Source organism: Natator depressus, chromosome 4, assembly GCF_965152275.1.
Source record: "Natator depressus isolate rNatDep1 chromosome 4, rNatDep2.hap1, whole genome shotgun sequence".
NCBI lineage: Eukaryota > Metazoa > Chordata > Testudines > Cheloniidae > Natator > Natator depressus.
The window spans coordinates 71,862,391-71,888,000 of record NC_134237.1 but is presented as its reverse complement, the minus strand read 5'-3'; the positions used below and the strand labels follow the sequence as shown (position 1 = coordinate 71,888,000).

The window sequence follows — 25,610 nt, the reverse complement described above, 5'->3', positions numbered from 1 at the left end:
CCAATTTTGTAGGAGTCAAACACACTCAGAAAATGTTTCCTTTGCCCTAGCATGCTGGCAAGGAAAGATTTACACACTACAGTTTTGAAGCAGAACATTTTCCACACAAGAATGCTCATATTGAAAATGTTTAGCATCAACACTGCCATGGAAAGTTTTCAGCATCACTAGTCAGGCATAGAAAATTTTCAGTACTGGTTTCCATGTTATGTTGGAGGATATAGTGGACGTTAGTGACTATAAAGTTTGGGTTTATATGCTGTCTGATGCACAAGTATATAATATAGCCATCCACAAAGAAATTTAAGTGTGTAAACTTTTCTATTTTGAAGTTAGAAGGGACTGGAAAAATATTGTTCTGAATTGCAAAGAGGCAAATTTGTAACCAACTGTAATTTCTAAACCACCTAATGAAATTACTTGACGCTTATGCAAAACAAAATTCTACTCCATCCCAACAGTAATAATAATAAAAAGATTAAAGTTTTTGTTCTGTTCTTTATTAGAGCAGGGGTAAAAAAAAAGCATATAATGAACCCTGGTTGAAATTGTAACTATGATAGTGAACCTTTCCAGGTTCACAATCCCTTATTCAAAGTCAAAAATTTTCATGCCTTGACTTACGTTTACTATAAAATTAAAAGTAAAACAAAAGTATCAATGCTAACAATGATAAGCCTACATAAAGTATTTGTGTGTGTGTTTCGAGAAGTCAACAAAGAATATTTGACCTTGACGGGTAAGGGTGGGCAGGGTGTGGGGGAGGGACTATTTCTTTGCTTTAGATTGTAATGAATTTTTCAACACCTCATGACCACCTTGATTACCTTTTGTAACCTCCCTTGGGGTCAACAATCCGCCAGTTGAGAAACACTGATATAGGGAGCCAACTCTTATAAGCCAAATTCTGCTTTCAGTTACATCAAAGTAAAACTTGATTTCAGTGGTGTTACTCCACATTTACATTGGTGTAAACTGAGCAGAATGTGCCCCTCCAAAGTCATAATTTGAGTGGCCTGGATGTGAGACCTGCAATGCTCATGATCCCTCTAGTGAAACAGGTAACAGTCTCATAGGAGATGTACTGCTGGTTATATTATTATTGATGATCTGCGACCAGACATCTAAAGGCTCCGTCTCTAGCGAGGGGCGGTTGAGAAGGAACGGATGATGGTTAGCTTGCGCACGCTGACTAACCTCGTGGTACAGCACGAGGCGAGACAGCACATGTGCGGGCCCAATGGACACTGCTGCCAAAGTTCTCCAATGAGCAGCCCAGGGATTCAGATACACCTACAGTGGAGCACCCATAGGGACACTACTCAAAGAAGAAAACATCCTTAGGGAAACTGTCACATAGGAATGTCTCACCAGAAAGATTTCAGAGTAGCAGCCGTGTTAGTCTGTATCTGCAAAAAGAAAAGGAGTACTTGTGGCACCTTAGAGACTAACAAATTTGTCTCCTTTTCTTTTCACCAGAAAGAAAAAGTCTAATTTCATCACCTAATCAGATTCCCAAAACAAGATAATTGTGCTTTACAAATAATAAATATGTATAAATAATAACAGCAAAGCAAGGTAAAATAAACTTTTAAAAATGCATAAGGATTAAGAAAACACTCCTAACAAAATAAATGAAGTGCTCCTTACATCACTAAAGTCAGAACATTGATTTGCTAGTCAGAAGGAAATGGTTTATAATAATAAGCCTACCTTAGGAGACTATACAATATCCACAATTTAGACTTAAAAACAGTAAACTGAATAAGTGTACCAACATTATGAATAGGCACAGCCATGGAGGTTAGGTAACACAGAAAATTTTGACTACTGGGGTCTCTTTTAGGACTTGTCTCTGCTGGGAAGCTTATTGGAAGAACTACTGAGATGGTAATTAGGACAGGGACTGTCTTTTTGTTTTGTGTTTGTACAGCACCTCACATAATGGGGACTGGATCCATGATTAGTGCTCCTAGGCGCTATGGTAATCCAAATAAATAATAAGCCAGTATAACTCTCTCTGTGGACACTGTTGGGATCTAGGGTCCCTTTTTTCAGTTCAACTTACATCTGTTTGGAAGTATCTCAAACTAAACTTAAAAAAAGCACTCTGAATCCTGAAAAAGTGTCAATGTGGGGAGTTCACCATATAGATCTGCCAGTAAATGTCTCTGTGTAGACAAGCCCTTGGTACAGGGCCAAAGTGAAGTTGAGGGACTAGGCAGCATACTCCTTGACGGATATGTCTTTCGTGTGCTTGCAAATGTCTGGGCAGGAATGAAGAGGAGGGTTGTGGGAAATCAGGACTGAGGTACATTGAATGATCTGTGTGAAAACTTGTAGAACACCGGCCCATATTATACATGTACCATTTGCCACTGACAGCAGGCCTTGTCTAGGCTATGAAAAAACGTCAAGGTAGCTTAACTCAACTGAAAACTGCACTGTAAACACAGTTTAAGATCTTGTCCATGTTGAGTTATCACCTAGGAACTTGCCTGTTATAACTTAACCTGCTAAAATTGAGCTAAAGGTGTTAAACTGTCTACATTGGTGGTAAGCTGCGTTTTCAGTTTAGCTACGATAGCTTGATTGTGCAAACTCAATTGAAAAAAAAATCCTTTTTCCTAGTCTATAAAATGCTTTAAAGCCATGTCTACGTGAAAAACTTTGGCCACTGCAAGTTATGCCTCTGCATTTAGCATATTGCTTGTGCATAGGCACACTTGGTTCCTTGTGTTGGTGTTGCACCTGGTCACCAGAAGTGTTTGTGTCAATGCACAGGGAAAGCACTCTGGGTAGGTATCCCAGTGTGCAACTCGCCATCGTCCAGTGCACTGTCTTTTGGGAAGTTTTGGCAATTCATAGTGGGGAGAAACAAGTCATGCACAGGTAACAGGGAGGAAGGAGTCAAGTTCTCAGTGTGTAACTTTCTCCATCCTGTATCATCAGCCATATCCCATAATTTTTGCACCATTTAAAAAAAACAACCCATGAACCTACGTGACCCTCTTTGCTGTCCACCATCTCAGACAGAAGCATGAAACCTGTCCAGCTCTGCACTATTGCCATGAGCCTTGCAAGCACAGGATACAAAATCATCCAGTAATTGCAGAGCTGTAAAACAAGCCAAATCAGTAGGGAACATGACAGTTGCATGAAGGACAGATTGTGGAGGGACATAACAAAAACCAATTCAAGGCTGTTGGGGGCATTCACGGAGCAACTATAGCTGGTGGAGTGCCACTTCTGGGCCCGAGAAATGAACACTGACTAGTGGGATTGCATTGTAATGCAGATTTGGGACTATGAGCAGTGGCTACAGATCTTCTGGACATGAAAGGCCACATTCCTTGGTCTGTGGATCGAGTTCAACCAAGCCAGCACAGGGACACCAAAATGCTGCACCGAAAGCGAAGAAACAGGTGGCCACTGCACTGTGGAAACTTGCAAAGCTGGATTGTTACCAGACAGTGGGAAATCATTTTGGAATTGGAAAATCCACAGTAGGAGCCATTAAAAGAAAAGGAGGACTTGTGGCACCTTAGAGACTAACAAATTTATTTGAGCATAAGCTTTCGTGAGCTACAGCTCACTTCATTGGATGCATTCAGTAGAAAATACAGTGGGGAGATTTATATACACAGAGAACATGAAACAATGGGTGTTACCATACACACTGTAACCAGAGTGATCAGGTAAGGTGAGCTATTACCACCAGGAGAGTGGGGGGGGGGGGGCGGCGGACACACCTTTTGTAGTGATAATCAAGGTGGGCCATTTCCAGCAGTTGACAAGAACGTATGAGGAACAGATGGGGCGTAGTGGTGGGGGGAATAAACATGGGGAAATAGTTTTACTTTGTGTAATGACCCATCCACTCCCAGTCTTTATTCAAGCCTAAGTTAATTGTATCCAGTTTGCAAATTAATTCCAATTCAGCAGTCTCTTGCTGGAGTCTGGTTTGGAAGTTTTTTTCTTGAAGAATTGCCAGTTTTAGGTCTGTAATCGAGTGACCAAAGAGATTGAAGTGTTCTCCGACTGGTTTTTGAATGTTATAATTCTTGACGTCTGATTTGTGTCCATTTATTCTTTTACATAAAGACTGTCCAGTTTGGCCAATGTACATGGCAGAGGGGCATTGCTGGCACATGATGGCATATATCACATTGGTAGATGTGCAGGTGAACGAGCCTCTGATAGTGTGGGTGATGTGATTAGGTCCTATGATGGTGTCCCCTGAATAGATATGTGGACACAGTTGGCAACAGGCTTTGTTGCAAGGATAGGTTCCTGGGTTAGTGGTTCTGTTGTGTGGTGTGTGGCTGCTGGTGAGTATTTGCTTCAGGTTGGGGGGCTGTCTGTAAGCAAGGACTGGCCTGTCTTCCAAGATCTGTGAGAGTGATGGGTCGTCCTTCAGGATAGGTTGTAGATCCTTGATGATGCGTTGGAGAAGTTTTAGTTGGGGGCTGAAGGTGATGGCTAGTGGCGTTCTGTTATTTTCTCTGTTGGGCCTGTCCTGTAGTAGGTAACTTCTGGGTACTCTTCTGGCTCTGTCAATCTGTTTCTTCACTTCAGCAGGTGGGTACTGTAGCTGTAAGAAAGCTTGATAGAGATCTTGTAGGTGTTTGTCTCTGTCTGAGGGGTTGGAGCAAATGTGGTTGTATTGTAGAGCTTGGCTGTAGACAATGGATCGTGTGGTGTGGTCTGGATGAAAGCTGGAGGCATGTAAGTAGGCATAGCAGTCAGTAGGTTTCTGGTATAGGGTGGTGTTTATGTGACCATCGCTTATTAGCACTGTAGTGTCCAGGAAGTGGATCTCTTGTGTGGACTGGTCCAGGCTGAGGTTGATGGTGGGATGAAAATTGTTGAAATCATGGTGGAATTCCTCAAGGGTTTCTTTTCCATGGGTCCAAATGATGAAGATGTCATCAATGTAGCGCAAGTAGAGTAGGGGCATTAGGGGACAAGAGCTGAGAAAGCGTTGTTCTAAGTCAGCCATAAAAATGTTGGCATACTGTGGGGCCATGTGTTGGATCACATTAAAGAAGTTCTGTATTAAAATCACAAATGAGTTTGATTCCCCATAGTTTAAATTCCAGGGTATTACTAATTAAAAGGTCTCTTGGTTTTTGGTACTGTTTCTCTCCCTCTCTGTGTGAAACTTGCAAGCTGCTAATTGTGTTAGTACATTCTAAGACAGAGCCTGTTCTCAAAGCAATTCTTTGTAAAACAACTACTCACACAGAGAGAGACCCAAAGCACTACTCTGTAACAACAGAAACAGCGCCCAGAGACTCCCCGCCCTTTTGTTGTATTCATCTCGCTTTGTTAACAATTGTGATTAAAATAGAGATAGAGGATGTATGTGGATGGATGCTTGGTGTGGATAATAGCTGAATGATCAGGTGCCAGCCTAAGAATCCAGTGTCCATCGGCTAAAGAAGGCGTCAAGTGGAAATAACCAGAGGACCCCCGGAGGGCAGACTGGAATCCACCCAACAGCCTCAAGAATGGGAGAACCAAAGAACAAGATAACATCTGGCAGCACAGAGCCGTCAGGAATGTACCATCTGCTGACTGATTCAGCAACAGCATGATGAAGCCACAGACTGGCATAGGAAGAAATTCCTATAAAAATGGACTCTAGAAAGTGAGAACTTTGGGGTCTGATTCTGCAAACCAACTTCCAGGAGCATTAGATGAGCATCAGATGAGCATCTGACAAGGCCCTGCTCCCTCCTCATGTCCAGGCCACCTGGCCAGTGGCTTGACATGAGCAACTCTAAGGCTGGTAACTATGATAACAACCTTGCAGAACCTGTGTGTGTGTGTATGAATGAATGTGTGAATAAATATGAAATTGAATGGAATGTTATAGCTATAACTAACTGCTTACTATGATTCTTTCTGTATTCACAATAAATGTGGCATTTTGCCTTTTCCCCTTTAATAAGATCCTGCTGGTTTTTATTTTATTGGTATAACACATGCAGGTACCCATAGCAGTGTCGTTGATTTGAAGGTATACATTGTCCCCAAATGTGAAATAGTTATGGGTGAGGACAAAGTCACAAAGTTCAGCCACTAGGTTTGCCGTGACATTATCGGGGATACTGTTCCTGATGGCTTGTAGTCCATCTTTGTGTGGAAAGTTGGTGTAGAGGGCTTCTACATCCATAGTGGCCAGGATGGTGTTTTCAGGAAGATCACCGGTGGATTATAGTCTCCTCAGGAAGTCAGTGGTGTCTCAAAGATAGCTGGGAGTGCTGGTAGCGTAGGGCCTGAGGAGGGAGTCTACATAGCCAGACAATCCTGCTGTCAGAGTGCCAATGCCTGAGATGATGGGGCGTCCAGGATTTCCAGGTTTATGGATCTTGGGTAGCAGATAGAATACCCCAGGTCGGGGTTCCAGGGGTGTGTCTGTGCGGATTTGTGCTTGTGCTTTTTCAGGGAGTTTCTTGAGCAAATGCTGTAGTTTCTTTTGGTAACCCTCAGTGGGATCAGAGAGTAATGGCTTGTAGAAAGTGGTGCTGGAGAGCTGCCTAGCAGCCTCTTGTTCATATGATGACGACAGCACCTCCTTTGTCAGCCTTTTTGATTATGATGTCAGAGTTGTTTCTGAGGCTGTGGATGGCATCGTGTTCTGCACGGCTGAGGTTATGGGGCAAGTGATGCTGCTTTTCCACAATTTCAGCCCGTGCACCTCGGCGGAAGCACTCTATGTAGAAGTCTTAGTAGGAAGGTCTCTGTGGGTTAGTATGTTGTTCAGAGGTGCACTGGAAATATTCCTTGAGTCGGAGACGTTGAAAATAGGATTCTAGGTCATCACACAAGTGTATCATGTTTGTGGGGGTGGAGGGGTCTGCAGGAGGAGAGGCCCCGAGATAGGACAGATTCTTCTGCCAGAATAAGAACATAGTTGGATAGATTAACAATATTGCTGGGTGGGTTAAGGGAACCACTGTTGTGGCCCCTTGTGGCATGTAGTAGTTTAGATAGTTTAATGTCCTTTTTCTTTTGTAGAGAAGCAAAGTGTGCGTTGTAAATGGCTTGTCTAGTTTTTGTAAAGTCCAGCCATGAGGAAGTTTGTGTGGAAGGTTGGTTTTTTGAGAGAGTATCCAGTTTTGAGAGCCCATTCTTAATCTTTCCCTGTTTGCTGTAGAGGATGTTGATCAGGTGGTTCCACAGTTTCTTTGAGTGTGTGGCATAAGTTGTCAGCATAGTCTGTGTGGTATGTAGATTGTAATGGCTTTTTTACCTTCAGTCCTTTCGGTAGGATGTCCATCTGTTTGCATTTGGAAAGGAAGATGATGTCAGTCTATATCTGTACGAGTTTTTTCATGAAGTTGATAGATTTCCACGCCATACGGCTAAATTCAGTGCCTTGCATAATGACACGTTTCAGAGTAGCAGCCGTGTTAGTCTGTATCCACAAAAAGAAAAGGAAGCTTGTGGCACCTTAGAGACTAACAAATTTATTTGAGCATAAGCTTTTGTGAGCTACAGCTCACTGTCATTCAAGCATGTAAGGCTAATAATTGTCTCTCGCTATGCAAGGCTGTGACACTCAGCAATGTGTAGAACGTAGTGGATGGATTTCCAGCAATGGGATTCCCGAACTGTGGTGGAGTGATAGATGGTAATGCATATCTGTATTTTGGCACCAGCCCACCTTACCCCAGAGTACTTCAACAGGAAGGGCTACTCTACAGTTATGAAAGCATTGGTGGATCACTGGGAATGCTTCATCAACATCGACAGTAGCTGGTCAGGAAAGGAACATGATGCATATATCTTTAAGAACACAGGACTGTTCAGAAAGCTTAAAGCAGGGACTTTTCCAACCCAGTTACCATTGGCAATAATGCCAATAGTGATCTAAGGGAACCCAGCCTGCCCTTTGCTACCTGGCTCATGAAGCCATACCCTGGTCAGCTTGACAGCACCAAGGAAAGAGTCAACTTCTGGCTTTGCAGGTGCAGAATGACAGTTGAATATGCTTTTGGTAGATTGAAAGTTGTTTACTCACATGACTGGACTCTGTGTGAGAAAAATATACCAATGATTATAACTGCCTCCCATGTTCTGCATAATATCTATGAGGCAAAAGTTACCATGGTGGCAGAAGTAGAGCGGCTGGCTGTTGAGTGTGAGTAGCCAGACCCAAGAGCCATTAGAAGAGTTCAATGCAGTTCAATGCTGCTGAGGGAGGCCTTGAGAAAGCACTTTATCAGTGAACTACAGTAATGTGCTGTGGTGGACTGTGCTCCACCTGGCCTTGCAGTTTTGGGACCTGTTTGGAATTGTGTGGTGCCTGGTGTACATCTATGAATATACTACTATCAATGCACCTATTGATTTTGCGGTGTTTGTTTTACATAATTATTGCACTGCGTTTGTCACTGATCCTATGAGTTGTGTCACACTGTAGAGTAACAAGTGAGTGAATGCTTTCAGTACTGCTAGACTTCTCCAGCACATAGTGGGAATTAATAAAGGAATTTTTCCCCCCCATAGTTTTATTTAACAAAACTAGTGCAAAAAAATCAGTTAAATTTAAGAGCAAATACATTAAAAACTTAATAAATTAATGGACAGAACTTAACAAGGGGGAAAGAACATTCATATCCATTTTGGCTACACATACAGCAACCGTGGCTCTTAAGGTCAGGGTATGTGAAGCTGTGATTGTCCTTACTGTCCCCTGGTGTGGAGTGGTAGGAATAGGGATGCGGCCCCCGATGCCACATAGAATGTTATGGGTAGAGGATGTAGGGAAGTGGTAAAACTGAGTTCTCCAGGAACTACAAAGAGAGGTGATGGCATGATTTGATGACCTACGGGTTTAACAGAGTGTGCAGCATCTGTGATAGCTGCCAGAGAAGTCCCATTATGTCCTCATGCATCTTCCTCTCCTTATTGTGCTGGGACTCTCTCCTGTCTGCTCTTTTCCTCTTCTTACAGACTGAAATATTCACACTCTAGGCCCTCTGCTCAAGGTACAACGCAGCACTGGCTTGCAGGATCTTGCTGAACACATCATCCCAAGTCCTCTTCTTTCTCTGGCTCAGGTGTTGCTTGGGTATGGAGGGGAACCCCTTAAGCCCACAATGGCGGCAAGCTACAGACAAAACACGGAGAGATACCATTATCAGTATGGCCACAACAGGAAGGGAAAGTTAAGTGTCAGAATTCCCTTCCCTTGCTCCCCATAAGTTTTAAACAAGACATGCTTATTGACACTTGTGCTTTGGAGTGATTGTGCACAGCACCATCCACGGTAAATATGTCCTGCCACAGGCAAGGGAATTGCTCATTTGCATGAAACTATGAGCATACGGCACTATCCACAGCCGGTGGTGATTTTAGCTGGTATCTCACTCCGGAGGGTGACAAAGGCAGAGAGAGAGCACAGCTGCTACTGCCATCCCAGAGCCACCCTGGCCCATATGCTGCTAGCCTGTTTACTGCAATGGTGACTGTCAAAATTATTGCCAAACTGCATGCAAAAGTGTCCTGCCGCAGAGGAAGAAATAGGGCTGCCATCCCTAGAAACCTTTGGGAGAGGATTGCAGAGTACCTTCCTGGAAGTTTTATCAAGATCTCTCAGGAGGATTCAAGGGCCATCCCTGTATACATAACAAACTGCTCCACATGGTCCCCAGCTAACTACAGGGGAATGAACAGTTATATTACCCCTGTATTTGACACTGGTGAGATCACTTCTGGAATACTACATTGAGTTTTGGTGTACCGCTACCTCTTCTTGTACAAGTAAATTAATGAAAAGTCGATAGCTGTGTCCTGCTAAGTTGTGAGTGCCATCAGTACATCACTGTAATGGGGGACACATGTATATGCTTGACCCAGGGTTTCTTCCCCTGCATCAGGCTTGCCCTTTCTCAACTGCCAGGACTGACTGGACGGCAGTGGAGTCTCAAACAGGTCCTGGATTGAAACACAGGTGGACCCTCAGAGGCATTTCGCATCTTCCTCATTCTCCTCACCATCGCTCTTTACAGCAGGGTTCTGTCTCTCGAGCGCCTCAGAGGCATTCATGGAGATCTGTAGGGTGGCAGTGGGTCTCCAGAAAGTATGGCATGCAGCTCTTTTTAAAAAGCGGCAGGTCTGCAGCTTAGCACTAGATCGACTGTTGGCCTCCCTGGCCTTTTGGTATGCCTGCTGTAGTTCCTTTGCTTTCATGCGGCACTGCTACCGATACCCCTTCTACAAGCAGATTATACAGGGAATGCAGGAAATGTCGACATTTCTATGGCTGGTCCATAGCTGTGCCTTCACAGCCTCTTCTCCCCATAGGCCCAGGAGATCCAATATCTCCTGTTTACTCCAGACTGGAGCATCTGGAGCATATAGCCAGCATGGTCAGCTGGGTATTTGCATACAACAATGGTGTACACACATAGTTCTCCAAGCTGGGCAATGAAGAAAAGGAATTTCAGAAATTCAGTTTTATAAGTGGTGGAGTGTGATGTTCTGGTCTCCTTGATCCCATAGCGGTCAGCGTTGGGCATTGTGGGAAAGCTGCTTGAGAACTGTTAGGGTAGCATAGGTAACGTAGTGTCTACACATGCACTGTGTTGACCTCAGTACATCAACCATGGCTCAACACTACTGGGGAAGGTGGTGTTACTGCATTGCCATAACAAGGCACTTACATTGGTGGGAGACAAATCTATGAACATCTCAACACTACAAAATTAAGTCAACTTAAGTCGTCATACTCCCACCACAGTAACTAAGTTGATTGTCCACGTCCACACTATGCTCCTTGCATCAGCAGAGTGTGTCCATATTAGCAGCTTATATTAACACAGAGAGCAGTGCACCATGGGTAGCTATCCCACTGTGGGTGTCTTGGGAAGGGGTTGCAAAATGCAAAGCACAGGGGAAAAGGGAGAGCATATCATTCTGAGATCATAGCAAGAAGTAAATTTGCAGAGGATAGCATGCAGCTCCTTGTAAAAGTAGCATATCTGCAGTTCCGCACCAGAATAACTGCTTTGGACAGCAGAGTTCAAAATGGTGATCTGAGCGGTCATAATGGGAATTGTGGGACAGCTCCTGGAGGCCTGTTAAATTAACATAAGCAATGCAGTGTCTGCAATGCCACTATGTTGATCTAGCTACATCAGCAGGAGAAAATACTGTATTGTAGTGTAGACATTGACATAATATCAATGTAAGTTGCCTTACATCGACATAACTCTTGTGTGTGTACACTTAGACCTGGTACACCCTAACCCCCACACCTAGGTTGATGCAAGGCAGCTTACATCGACTGTACTTTGTATTGTAGACCAGGCCTTAGTGACAACAAAACAGACTAAGCTAATATCAAAAGAAAAATAGATCTAGAGTAGGAAGAGGAGAACAGAAAGAAATAAAAGCATGTACAAGTTTTAGCACCTAAACTCTGAGGGCCAAATTCACTCCCTGGTGTAACATGTTGCTTTGATAAGTACTAACTGTAAAAGTTAACAGTTTGTAGACAGGACAGATTTACTGTTACTGAATACGGTCTCTAGGCTTTTAACTACAGCTCTCTCTACAGGAAAACTACAACATAAAAAACAGATGACCACTCTTTGTTGAAACTGGCTCCTTTTATCCCTTTTGTACAAGAGATGAAAGGGGAAACCTCCCAGCCTCTTCAATCATAGACTGAAGACTGATAGTTTATATGAGGATTAAAAAAAAAAAGTGTGAGTGCAAATTCATCATTGAAATATGCGTTGTAAAAAAGTGTCCTACATTCCTAAAGGAAGGGTTTGTAAAAACTGTCTCACTTACCAAGAAAAGAGGCTTGCTCCAAATGAGAGGAACTAGGCAGGTCAAAACTTCCTAGCTACACAAGTTCTAGGCTCTGATTCCACAGGAAGAAGTTCAGCTGTCACAGGAGAAGAGCTGGGAAAGCGCAGTAAGAAGGAAACACTTCATAAAGCAAAGCTTGAAAGCAGCACGCACAAACATCACCCATGCTACCTTTAAGGACTAGCTGATGAGGGGGACTCACTGTATGGACCAGACCTATACAATTCAGAAAGCCTGGGAAGCCATAATTACTGATCCAGAGCTCCTGGGCGTTATAACCCCAATCAACTACCTTGAAGGTAGGAACAGGAAGAAGAGGCGGTTATCAGACATCCCCACCACCCAACAATAGCCGTTACCCTTCCTCCTGCCCCAAAGCATGAACTGCACCCTCCCTCTGAGCTGTAAACGCTAACCCGTGCTACAGAACAAAGCTAAGCGCGTCCCGCTTTCAGCTTCATTTAACAATGAAGATAGTGAAAGGGGACTTCTTGTGATGGTTTGAGGAGAAGGCGTAGAAGTGAAAGTTAAAACATGGTTTTGCTATTTGCCACACGTTGTTCGCTGGATCAGCAAAACATAACCCACCTCTGGCCCTGCTGCTGCCAGCTCCCACACACATGCTCTGGGGAGGAGGGCAGGCAGGAGGGCTCTTGGAGCGGCTGTTTAAGGCAGTGTTTACAGTCACTCTCGCTCTGGGGGGTGGGGATGTCTGCTGCGTGCATTCCAATGAGCCGTTTCCACAGTTCTCTGCAGTTTACCCCGAATCAAACTGCCTGAGCTTGACAAGCAGCCTTGCAGCTCCTCGCTCCCGACCAAGCCCTTGAGCCCGCTCTTCCTGCATCCCCAATCCTCCCCTCCAGCTATACCCCTCCGACTCACACCAACCGTCGGCCACTCTTCAAATCTCCCCTCCCTCGAGGGAGGGCCAAACGCACCCGCCATTGAAATCCGTCCCCATTGATCCCCTGCGTAGTGTGAAACGCTGGGGGAGAAGGGAGCCGGGAAAGCAGCAGCCAGGCACTGGGAAAAGCCCTTTTCCTTCAACACGGGGCTGGGGCGGCGGCAAAGCCAATCAGAGAAAAATATCGGGGGGAGGGCACAGAGATCTTGGATTTTCCAGTTTACAAAAACCAAGCCTGCTCCCCGCGCCTCTCAGCTTCAACAACGCTTGGTTGGGAAAGAAATCTCCGACCCTCCTATGGGACGCGGACGCTTCAACACAGGAGCGAACTGCTAAGTAAATTCGCTCAATAGAGGCCTACAACTCCCAGCATGCTTTACTCCACCTTGCACCGAGCTGCCGCCTTAGAGACGGAGCAAGGCCTGCTGGGAGTAGTAGTCCCCAGGAGCCACTCCAGGTTCCACACATCCACGACCGACAGCAGCCCCCTAATGCCAGCCTATGTTACCCATACGAGCGTGGTGTGTGTCCACAAACCCCGTTGTTTTTAACGGCCTATAGGCTGTAAATAAGAAGTTTACTAATAAACCCGCCCGCCCGCATCCCTTTCCTCAAGCCACAGCCATCTCTCTTTTCAGACTGCCAATCCTGTCCACCACCCGCACCTTTTTCAGGCGTCTCTTGTTTTTCTCACTTCATATCCCTCCCCCTCCCTTTGTATTTTTAAACCACGCTACTCCACCCCGCTTTGTCCAATCGCAGCTCGGGTATTCCATTGCAGCCAATCGTGGACATCCCCGCGGTTTTTTAAACTGTTGTTCACCTCCAATCGGCGCCGTCGATCTTAGTCCCGCCCTCGTCCTCTCCCTAACCGGTTCCAACGAGTACAGGAGCCAACGAACCCCTGAGGCTCGACCTAACTTATGCGCTGCTCTTGGGATGACGTAAAGAGAGCTAGGACCCAATCCATTGTACTCACAAGCCTAGGGGCGTGACCGTGTGCGGTTCGAAAGGGTGTGACAGCCAATCGAATGACGCAGTAGGCGGGCCCGAAGGTGCTGTGGGTCAAGTTGCTGTGCCGGGTAGGACTGTGGAAAACAAGAGGCTGTAAGTGCGTTGGAGAGAAACCATTTGGCTGGGGCAGACGGAGCAGATCTCAGCACGAGAGCCCGACACCCCGCAGCCGCCGCCTCTCAGCGCACCAGGCAAGGCCCCAACAACTGCAGCCTGCCCTGAGGAGCGTCCGCACCGCTCCGTGCTGGTGACGGTGCCAGTGGGAGTCGGGACGGGAGGGGACTAGCCGTGGGGTGCGGCGCGGCGGCTCCTGGGCGCACTGGGTGCTTGGTCCCGCGCGGGGGGCGGTGGTTTTAGGAGGGCTTCTTGGCTCTCCAGGTCGGCAGGGCCGTGCCCGCGGATTGGGGCGCGAGGTGGGTGGGGGGCGGTAGCATTTCGGGAGGGGGGTTTGTAGCTTCGGCGGGGCCGCTGGTGGGGGTGGGGTGGAGGCGCCTGTTGGTCCCGGGGAGGCCGCCCCGCCCCGTGGAAGTTTACTCAGAGCCGGAGGCCGCTTGGCTCCTCGGGAGAGGGAGGGGCCGGGCCCGGGGGATGGTAAGGCGGGAAGCCGCCGCTAGGGGATCGGCGGGAGTGGCCTCAGCCGCAGCCCCGCCCGGCAAGCGCCGCCGTCCCTTTCCCCTCACTCCGCATCTCCTCCCAAGGGCCCCGTGACCGCTTCCGCCATGGGCAAAGGCGACCCCAACAAGCCGCGGGGCAAGATGTCCTCGTACGCGTACTTCGTGCAGACCTGCCGCGAAGAGCACAAGAAGAAGCACCCGGACTCCTCGGTCAACTTCGCCGAGTTTTCCCGGAAGTGCTCGGAGAGATGGAAGGTGAGAGAGGGCCCGGGCCCGCGCCCGCCCACCGGCCAGGCCGCACCTCGGGGCGGGCGGGGCTTCCCTGCTAGCTCAGTGGAGAACGGTGCGGGGTCTCGTGTCTGGGAATCGTGACTCCCCTCCCCCACCGCCTCGTCAGCCTGTTTCATGGGTTTATGGGAAAGAAAAGGATCCTCGGGTGCAGCTGCTGTTAGCTGTTAATGAGTCACCAGGCCTTTTAGCTGATCTAACGCCTCTTTTTGCAATGTGTCTGCAGACAATGTCTGCAAAAGAAAAATCAAAGTTTGAAGATCTGGCGAAAGGAGATAAAGCTCGTTATGACAGAGAGATGAAAAATTATATTCCTCCTAAAGGCGAGAAGAAGGGAAAGAAAAAGGATCCCAATGCTCCTAAAAGGCCCCCGTAAGTGTCTTCATCCGGAAATGAAAAGTGTATTTTCAGTTTTGGTCAGTGTGACACCTTTATTTTTCTTTCTTTCTTTCTCCCTGATCAGATCTGCGTTCTTTCTGTTTTGTTCTGAACATCGTCCAAAGATCAAAAGTGACCATCCTGGCTTGTCTATTGGGGATACTGCAAAAAAACTAGGTGAAATGTGGTCTGAGCAGTCAGCCAAAGATAAACAGCCATTTGAACAGAAGGCAGCAAAACTAAAGGAGAAATATGAAAAGGTACAATGAAAACATCCAAGAATGTATATGTGGTTCAGAGTTTGAGCAGTTATAAATGAAATACTTCTGGCATGCTTTATGCTTGACAGAAGGGGAAAAAAGCATCGCTAGCTCGCAATCCTGAATAGATGACACACTGTGACAGAAAACGGAGGAACATTGTTTCTCTAGAAATGGTTTAGATAAGGCCTCACTGTGTAGGGAAACACGCAAATGTAAAAATATTCAGACTGGATATTGCAGGGGTTCTCAGTCTCCTCTGTACTAAAATTGCATCTTAAAATAGAAGACGGAAAAAGCAGGAAGGCTATAAGCCCCTGAAATCTGATCTGGGGATTCCTTAGGGGTGGGTCTTAAGTGCCAGGTTGAGACCCTTTCTCTTAAAGCATCTAATTCATATATTGTACAGTTCAGTATAACACAAACATTAAATTAACGTTAGTCTCGGGATTTATAGGGACGTAATTCATTCCTTGAAACTTAATGGCATCACTCTTTCAGGATGTTGCAGCATACCGTGCCAAGGGCAAGAGTGATGCAGGAAAGAAAGGTCCTGGTAGGCCCACAGGATCTAAGAAGAAGGCAGAACCTGAAGAGGATGAAGATGAGGAGGATGAAGAGGAGGAGGAAGACGAAGAGGAGGAGGATGAAGATGAAGAGTAAATGGATGTCCTGCTGTAAAGATTTGTGCTCGAAGTCCAATATTTTGCTAAGAATGTGAACTCAAGTGCAGCTCATTGTTAGCTTCAGTATAAAAAAAAATTGTACAGAATTGTGTATAGGTAATGTGATTCTTTGTAGGGAGACCTATATTTTTTAATGTAAGTAGTAGCTGAGGGCCGCTACAGTTAGGTTCTTAAAAACAAAAAACGGATGTTGTGGAATGTTTCTGCATATTTAATGGTTTCTTTAAAATTCAGTGACTGATAGTCTGATGTTTTTAGCAGAGTAAAACATAGGAAGTAGCAAAATAGCTGATCTTATATTTTGTAGAATATTGCATTGTATTACTTTTTTAACAATTTTTGTAATAAAATGATGTACATTATTGTTTTCTGCTGTTACTGCCTTGGAGCATCTTCTAAATACTTTAAGATCATAAAGCAATAAATGGACACACTTAGGTATTTATAATTTAACACTTTAAACTTCCTTTACTTGTAAGCTCTTTTTGGGATAGGACTGCCTAATCTAAATACATTATAATAATGGGGCCCTGATTCTAAATAGTGCTTCTGGGTACTTCTGAGATGTTAGTAAGTGGAAGGACTGGGATTCAGATTTTTCTCATGTGAGTTGATTACATCTTACATCATTGCTTGCTTGAAATTGGCTTCCCTGTTCTGTTTCTAGTTATAAGTTAACAACTTTAGCAAAGTAAAATCCCTGAATGGAGGTTGGTAAATATTTTGTTTCCAAAGGCTGTCTTTGCTGCCGAAAGAATTTTTTTTTTTTTTTTAAAGACGATAAAAACCTTTTTGTGGTGAAGACTTAGCCTTAAAGTTGTGAATACGCTTCTTCCTTGTTAATGAAGATTAACAATTTTCTTTAATCACTTTGAGTGAAATAGTTCCTCCTTAACCAATACCATTAAATTACATTATCAGTGAATTTTGCTAGCATAGTGGTGGTATGTTGGTGTTGCACACCCCAGCTACACTGCCACCTTTTAAAGAAAAGATTGAAGTGGGGTCCTAAAGCTTTGTCTAAAGATGTTCTGTAGCTGCCAATAGATACAATGATAACAGCTTTACCTTACAATTTTTTTTCTGTACATGTTAAACCATCTTATTCTACCACTATGTTTTCACTTATATAGTTTAACTACTGGTGCTTTACTGGTGAGCTGATCCCTTCCCCTTAACAAAAGGGGACTTTACAAAGTAATTTTGATGGTAGTGGGAGCTATTACACTGATTCAAAGAAATGGACTCTGCTTTAAATAATCAGGTCCTTGATTCTGCTGTCTGCACACGCTCAGAAACTTTTAAAGCACATGCTTGAATAGCCATGTTTTTAGGGTCCTATTTCTCAAGTTCAGAACTGAAGAGGCTTGTGGGTGACCCTATGCACTAGGTCAGTAGTTCTCAAACTTTACTGCCTCGGGGCCTCCTGACAAAAATTACTACACGACCCCAGGAGGGGTACCGAAGACCAAGCCACAGGCGGGAGGGCATGTAACCTTAGCTCTGGGTGGTGGGGCTTGGGCTTCAGACTTGCTGGGACCCAGGCAAACCACCCTTGGTGACCCTGCTGGGGAGCAGGGTCAGGTGCTTGCCCCACTCTACCTGCCTGGCACTCCCGAGCCCCCCCCCCCCCGACTCTCAATTCTGTTAGTGAGCACCATCTTCTGGCATGCAGAACCACACTGTGCACGTGCAACTTAACCGTGCTGTTTCTGGAGTCAGAACCCCACCCCTACGCAGCAGCGCCCCCCCCCCCCCCATGCGGCAGCACGCCCCATCCCCTCAGTGTCTCCTGCGGCCCTACTCTCAAGAGCCTCAAAACCAGCCAGGGGGCCATACCCATCCCAGCACCTGGTATGGCCCCCTTGGACTCCCTGGTACTGCCCCTGTAGAGGTCCACACCCCATGTGTCCCCCACCTCCCTAACGTTCCTTACCCCCCCCCCCCCATGCTATACCCCATAGAGTCCCGCTCCCCCACCAGGTATTCATGCCTGCCCTACAATTTCCATACCCAGATGCGGCCCTCAGGCCAAAAAGTTTGCCCACCCCTGGCAAGGAGTGTACACTTACCAAGTTTGTGGACGATATCAAGCTGTGAGGGGTTGCAAGTGCTTTGGAGGATAGGATTAAAATTCAAAATGATCTGGACAAATTGGAGAAATGGTCTGAAGTAAATAGGATGAAATTCAATAAGGACATATGCAAAGTACTCCACTTAATCAGTTGCACACATACAAAATGGGAAATGACTGCCTAGGAAGGAGTACTGCAGAAAGGGATCTGGGGGTCATAGTGGACCACAAACTAAATATGAGCCAACAGCATAACGCTGTTGCAAAAAAAACAACCAACCAAACATCATTCTAGGATGTATTAGCAGGAGTGTTGTAAGCAAGACTTCATGCTGATTAGGCCTCAACTAGAGTATTGGGTCCAGTTCTGAGCGCCACATTTCAGGAAAGATGTGGAAAAATTGGACAGTCCAGAGCAGAACAACAAAAAGATTAAAGGGCTAGAAAACTGAGGAAAGGTTGAAAAAATTGGGTTTGTTTAGTGTGGAAAAGAGAAGACTGAGAGGGGACATAACAGTTGTCAAGTACATAAAAGGTTGTTAAAAGAGAAGGGAGAAAACCTGTTCTTAACCACTGAGGATAGGACAAGAAGCAATGAGCTTAAATTGTAGCAAGGGAGGTTTAGGTTGGACATTAGGAAAAACTTCTTAACTATCAGGGTGGTTAAGGACTGGAATAAATTGCCTAGGGAGGTTGTGGAATCTCCATCATTGGAGATTTTTAAGCTTAGATAAACACCTGTCAGGAATGGTCTAGATAATAGTTCTGCCATGAGTGCAGGGGACTGGACTAGAGAACCTCTTGAGGTCCCTTTCAGTCCTATGATTACCCACTATTGACCACATGACAAAAGCAGTGCCCCATCTCTCATGAAGACCTTGATAGGAATGGAAAATATTCTAGGGAACATGTTTTCCTAACCTCAAAAATCCACTTCACTCTGGTTTCCTGTCCTAATCCTTTAGCAGGCTCCGTTTTGCTGCTGTGCTGGATTTATACTTCCCCACACATGGGGCATTAATGTTCTGTGGCCTCCAGTCTGTCCTGTCCCTCCCCAACCCACGATCATAAGGCCTTAACTATTCTTCCAGATTCCATTCAAACCATCAATTACAGGGGGGAGGGTGACAGCATTTATTCATTTTTGGTTGTGTGTTAAAAAGCATATGCCTAATCACACTGTCTTGCAAACTGCTGTGTACTCAGAGTTCAGGGTTGGGTTAGTGGTCCAAATTGGAGGTTGTTTGAAAGTCTGGTTGACATAGCAAAGACTTGGAGAAAAAACTCTTATTGTAAGCATCCCTTTGTATTTTCATATCCAGCTGCACATGCCATTTTGTCTTGAAGGGGGCTGCTCAGTAGCCTGGTGCTGTGTGTAGCGTCTTTACACGTCAGGCCCATACTGAGATTATGAGGGCTCCTGGATATATTTTCAAAGGAGCAGCCGGTGCTGTTCTTGGTTCTGAAGATAGCCAAGTTGGGGTGGATGGCGTAGAAAAGGTAGGTAACAGTTGCAGGAATATGACTGTAAATGGGGAAAAGAACCAGTGGGTTGATTCTGGAACTCACCAGTTCTGACACTTTCTTTGCACCCCATATGTAAAATGTAAAAGCCTGCCTTGAAGCAGGGTGGTTTAGGGAACTACTTGATGTCAGAGGCTTTCAGTCCAAAGGAAACCTGCTCCCAGCTGGTACAGTAATTCTACAAGTGTCAGAGGCTTCCTAGGAAGAGAGGAAGCTTGAACACAAGGCTGTTGGTGTCCGAACTCCTTCAGATCTGTTTCAGTGTCCTTTGCCAGACTGACTGACTGTGAGGGTGTTAGCTTCACATTCTTCTACCTTTAAAAAAATAAGATGAGGTCCTAGAGAGGCAGCAGCATTGGAAGCAGCAGTTTTTAAATTGGTATCCCTCATTTCTTGTCCAGTCAGCTCAGGATAGGGGAATACAATCTCTAGTTGTGCCATACAGGCAGCTAGAAGACTTGGCCTTTACTTCAGTGACAATGGGCACCTGAATAAAAGTAAAATAGAATCCTCTACTTTTAAATACTTTTAAGTATATAGCACTCAAAGTTGTCTGAATCAGTTTAGATTCGGGGGAAAAGTTCCTACAATGATATTAAAGAATTAGTTCATCTACAGAAGTATAACAAACCCACAAGTTAAAATATTTGTTTTATTTTCCTCACCTAGAAAACAAGCAACCCAGCATTAAGATGCACATCGTCTTCCCAAATTTATCCCTAATAAAACTTTTGAAGATTTATACAATTTCTACAGAAACATACAGTGTATCAAAATCTGCATAAATCAAATTTATAAAATGTGTAGAAATGCATAGTGATATTATCATCAGTTTACAAAGCAAGATATAGGAAAAAAAATTTCCCCAAGCAGGCTACAATAGGAAAAGTCATTACAGCAACAGCTTCTGATGTTTTCATGTTTTGTAGTTTGCAGTTTCAGATACAGATTCATATGCACATACAGTATCTTTTAATGAATTGCACAAAATACCCATTTAAAATACACACCTTCACGATTTATATGCCACCTTTCTTTCACTGATGCATAGTAACATGATTAATCTACCCAACACAAAAAATGGAGTCAGTTTTCACACACACAAATAATAGTTACCTATACTCTTATTCTCCTTTTTCCAGTTTTTCCCTCCTTTATTTTCTAATTTTATTTTTCACACCTTTTAAAGGACAGCTGAGAAGTTTAAAGAAGCCAGAGGAGATCCCAAATCATTGCCAAAATATGCATAGATAGATATCTAAAGGCAGAATTTGACCTTTATAAAGCTGTGATACATAACCCTTACTAACTTAAATGGAAGTTACATGCAATGCTAATCTGCATTTGAGGGTAGAATTTGGTTCTAAAACAAATACTTTCAAGGTCTGATCCTGTGAGGTGCAAAGGGCTCAACTCCTAGTAGTCAAGGCACTCATGATGTCATCAACTCTTAATAGTCTCAGAGTCTGGATCTAAAACTAGTTGACAGTGCCCCTTTAAAGTCTACCCCTGTATGTTAATTAGTTTGAATTTTTTTTTTTTTACTTAAAGTTTTAGTTCACCTCCAGGTGAATTCAATTTATATTAACAATGTCACAAAATCCTTGACCATTCTTAATTTTATACATTGTGCAGCTTTAGCTTTAAAATATATCAGAGGTTTGTACGGCATGATAAAACAAAGAAGTTAGTGTTTGTAAGTTCTTAGCTGTAATTCAGAGCGCTCTCTTCATCAGATATATCACAGAACGCTTTCAGGTTCAGTTTCTTTTGGCTTTTTTTTAATACTGAAAATAAAATAAATGTTTAATTGCTTTAGTGCTGTCTCAGACTATGTCTACACTATGCATCTGACAGCGGCACAGCTGTACCACTGTAGCTGCGCTGCTGTAACGTCTCCTGTGTAGCCGCTCTCCCTGCAGCACTCATTAAACCACCCCCAACGAGCAGTTATAACTATGTTGGAGGGAGACGCTCTCCCGCTGACAGCACTGTCTACACTGGCGCTTTTGTTGGTAAAACTTACGTCAGTTGGGGTGGGGGTTTTTCACTCACCGGTCCAACAAAAGTGCTAGTGTAGACAAAGCCTAATATACCAGCTGCATCCAGGTGCTACTCAGCATATTTCCAGTGAAATTACAGAACCTAGCTTCAAAAGGGACATTTTGCAATATTTTTGGGACCCCCTACAGCATTTCTGGTGTGGTCTGTACCTTTATTTGCCTTACCAATATGTAGTAAATACAGAAGTCACATTGGCAACACAAACTTGTCTTAGGTAATTACATGGGTGGTACAATTAATCCTTATAAATGACACATCAACATATCCATACCATACAGTCCATCAAATGTTTTTCGTGTAAAATATATAGAGAAATGAAAGAGGCACTAAATATGTTGAAATCTACCTTTCCAAAAAAGCAGCATGATTGTGAAAGAAGGCCACTCTGGCTAGTAACCTGTGGCAGTGCTTGGTAGGATGTAAAATTAAATAAAAAGATACAACAGGTTGATAATCACCACATTATGTGAAAGTCTGGTTACTCCAACCTTTTCAAGTGTGTGTAAAAAAACTGCCTTCAGACCCCTGAGTGAAATCCCAAAGAAGACCACAGTGCCTTTAACTTTGTTCCTATAAAACACAGATAAGAGCACATGAAACCCCTAACATCTTAAAACAAAAAGATGTAAACATCTACAAAGTTTAAGGTAAAAGCAGTTTTGTAAACATTAACTGCAGATGATAATGTTATTGTAATATCACAGTTCATCTATGTCCTTCAGCCAAGTTAGGAGATTTCAGGCTTGCAGCTGTACAAAGTTAATAGTTGCAGCAGTTTTCAGGTTATTTTCAGTCCTGCACAAATTAATGTTTCAGTAGGCCAGGTTTTTGTTTGTTTTGTCTATACACTAAGAATGTTGTTCATTTCCCATTTTTGTGTTGCTTTACCGGAGTCACATTCAGTGATAAAGACTTGGTGTAAGACCTCTGAGCGATCTAAGCACTTCCCTGAAGGAATATGGGTAAATCTATGTAGCTTCTGGAAAACAAAAGAATCAGAAATAGATTTAAAATTTTCCCATCTAATATGTGTAGCTGTTTAAAAACAAATTACCCAGGGTCCTTGTGAAAGTATCATTTCCACATTAATAATTTTATCACTTTTTAGGCCTATATTTTCACATCTTGAAATGTTACATTATAAAAGTAAATAGATGCACTTGGTCCATTTTAAAAACCCATACTTATTCCTCATAGGAAACAGGTTAATACTGCATAACTGATTCTAAACTATGTTTTCAATGTTTGATTTAAAAAAATCTAGGTTAGACAATTTTTTTTTATTAAAGACAAATTCTTGAAAACAAGACCTTTCCTGCTTAGGATTGCTATCTGATCTGACTGTTTATGCTTCACCTAAACTTATAACCATAATGCCAACATCAGAGCAATTCAAATATTTGGGGTGAAAGTGAGGATTTGCCTCAGCTCTTCTCCCACATTTCCTTTTTCCAATGGTAGCAGGGAGAAGTGGGGTTATGAGATAGCTGTTGTCCCCCAGATCAACAAAAGTCAGCAAAAGACAAAGGGAATATTCTGACCAGATCTGGCTATACTCTCTCTGGGATACCTGAGTGGCCTATAGCAGCACTGCTACTGAATCCCTATAGTCACATAACTGATTCACTACAGTGGCACAAATATTGTGACTGTTTGACCGACACAGAAACACCTCCCCAAAAATGTTGCCGTTCATGTCTGCCCTGGGCGTCACATTTCTTGTACTGATTATAATTGTTATCTTCCTGCCCCAGTCCACCCCCCTCAGTGAGAATATATTTTAAAAATGGGTTGCACAGTAATTAAACACTGAAAATCTGGCTCACAAGTGCACCCAGTTTCCAGTGTCTGTTTGCTTACCCATCTTTGATAGTCTTTTATCACATTTCTTTGGAAATAAACCCAATGTTTTGGTCCACATTCTGTGCTGTGCCTACTGGACCACTGTCTCCTAACTTCTAGTAACAGAAACACTGAAGCAAACAATTGCACAATTGGCACAGCTACTGTGGAAAGGGATTCAACTCATGTAAAAACAAAGCCTAATGAAGTGGCAAGTAACATGCTGGGCCACATTAGAATTGGTGGAGAGCAAACAAGTTGTACATATATACTACAGAACAAAGTAGACACCAAAACAGTGTGTATTGATTTTTATCTAAATTCCTGGGATTTAAAGATCTTGTCTGTCTCTTCCCAACTTTTTAGCTCCATACAAACAGCTTTTTGTTATTCAGGACTTCACAGCTGTATGCAAATATTACAAAAACTTGCATGTCAGTGGAAGGCAAATGGACTTTCACCACATAATGCTTAACAAAGAATCTAGCTGCTTCAGGCAAATAGAATTCAGATACCAACAGACTAATGAGTGAATTAATAAATGCCCAACAAGCTAGATGGTAATGATTCAGAAAACAACTGGGTAATAGCAATCTGCCACTCAACCCTATTAGACCACATTATGCCCTCAAATACACAATCGAGGTGTGTGTGTGCACGTATTTAAAGGCCAAATTTCCTTATTAGTGTACTCTGTCTCTCTCTTTTTACTGGAACAAAAGTATAAGCTGACTTATTAAATATAATAGAGTATGATAAAAATGTTTTCAAAGTTAGTACCTATACCAAAATACATATTTACTTAATAGCTATTACAAGCTATGAAATCAATACTTCATTTAAAAATTCAGATCTTTCACAACAGCATTACACAGCAGCCACACACATCATTTAGAAAAGATGAGACAATATTTACTCAGAGAATAGTTAGCTAACTCAAAAGAACAAAACCAAATGCTGAACAAGGCACAGGGCAACACATAAAAATAATTAAATTTAGCAGAAATAGAATTAGCATTGCTGTACTTCCCTTATCCCCTCTCAGGACTGCTGAAGAATGTAATTTAAATGGAACGCTATTTCAGTCTAGATATGCAAGGTAATCAAATTACATTATTCGAGCTGCTAAATTCACCCTAGCATCTATGCCAGCTTCTGGCAGTACAGACATTGTAGAGAACTCTCTTGGTGGGAAGGACATTAGCAGGAAGGCTGCTGTGAGCATAAGCTGTTGCAACCTTCATCGGGATGTGCGGGCCACCACAGTGCCAAAAAGGGGGCAGTGGGAATGTGCTGATTCAGCACATACCCATGGAATCATAGGACTGGCAGGGATCTTGAGAGGTCATTTAATCCAGTCCCCTGTACTCATGGCAGGACTAAGTATTATCTAGACCACCCCGAGCGGTGTTTGTCTAACCTGCTCTTAAAATCTCCAATGATGGAGATTCCACAACCTCCCTAGGCAATTTATTCCAGTATTTAACCACATTGACAGTTACGAAGTTTTTCCTAATATCTAACTGAAACCACCCTTGCTGCAATTTAAACCCACTGCTTCTTGTCCTATCCTCAGAGGTTAAGGAGAACAATTTTTCTCCCTCTTCCTTGGCAGCAGCTGTCCTGGTGGAACTGAAAGCTGCTTTCCTGCAGTGGAAATCCTGGGAGAGTGTCAACAAAACCCATCTTCCCTCAGAGTGAATTCCTCCCAGAAAGCAAGGGGAGAAGCTGGTACAGGAAAGTGAAATTTACATTTTGCCACACCAAGTTCAGTGAATCTGGTCCTACAGCTTTACTTCAGATGTGTGCACAAAGTCTAACGACATGGGGTTTAAAAAAAGTCTTAACAAATCGCCTACCCTTGCACCATATGCTGTCACATACCTTGAAGTATTGCCATTCCTTGTATTCATTCAGATTACAGTGCGTAATCATAACTTTTGATCCATCAGGTCCTTTAGTCAAACACTGGTCATACTGCATGAGTTGATTAGCTTCATTTATTCGAAAAAGCTAAAAGAAAATTTTTTGTTACTGTAAACACAAAGGGTGAACTTTATAAGGTAACTGAAATGTTAGAAGCAATACTATAACGATTAATTTACAGTGTCTGGAATAGTCTTTTGA

General features: G+C 43.6%; 2 protein-coding genes and 1 long non-coding RNA gene across 11 annotated transcripts in view; 1 reads left to right on the top strand and 2 right to left on the bottom strand.

The window, feature by feature from the left end:
* Window positions 1-5,968: 5,968 nt before the first annotated feature.
* LOC141986565 (uncharacterized) lies at window positions 5,969-18,079 on the bottom strand. 7 transcript variants are annotated; one of them, XR_012639323.1, is made up of 3 exons: window positions 18,052-18,079; window positions 11,815-11,928; window positions 5,969-9,124 (listed from the first exon to the last, which is right to left on the bottom strand). It is a non-coding gene; the product is annotated as an uncharacterized LOC141986565 (long non-coding RNA). The 7 variants fall into 7 exon arrangements; XR_012639320.1 differs by lacking the exon at window positions 18,052-18,079 and adding an exon at window positions 13,719-13,830; XR_012639322.1 differs by lacking the exon at window positions 18,052-18,079 and adding an exon at window positions 13,405-13,431.
* Window positions 13,781-16,373, top strand: HMGB2 (high mobility group box 2). Its single transcript, XM_074951167.1, has 5 exons — window positions 13,781-13,944; window positions 14,452-14,622; window positions 14,882-15,027; window positions 15,119-15,293; window positions 15,795-16,373. The coding sequence occupies exons 2-5, from the start codon at window positions 14,473-14,475 to the stop codon at window positions 15,954-15,956; spliced, it is 633 nt and encodes a 210-aa protein (XP_074807268.1). The 5' UTR covers window positions 13,781-13,944; window positions 14,452-14,472; the 3' UTR covers window positions 15,957-16,373.
* Window positions 18,080-20,225: 2,146 nt separating the features above from the next.
* GALNT7 (polypeptide N-acetylgalactosaminyltransferase 7) overlaps window positions 20,226-25,610 on the bottom strand; it is a 113,071-nt gene continuing 107,686 nt past the window's right edge. For all 3 annotated transcript variants that reach the window (XM_074951165.1, XM_074951164.1, XM_074951166.1), the window contains 2 exons: window positions 25,368-25,496; window positions 20,226-22,620 (listed from right to left, as the gene is read on the bottom strand). In XM_074951165.1, coding sequence (XP_074807266.1) covers window positions 22,483-22,620; window positions 25,368-25,496 — 267 coding nt within the window. In that variant the 3' untranslated portion in view covers window positions 20,226-22,482. The remainder of the gene's footprint in view (window positions 22,621-25,367; window positions 25,497-25,610) is intronic.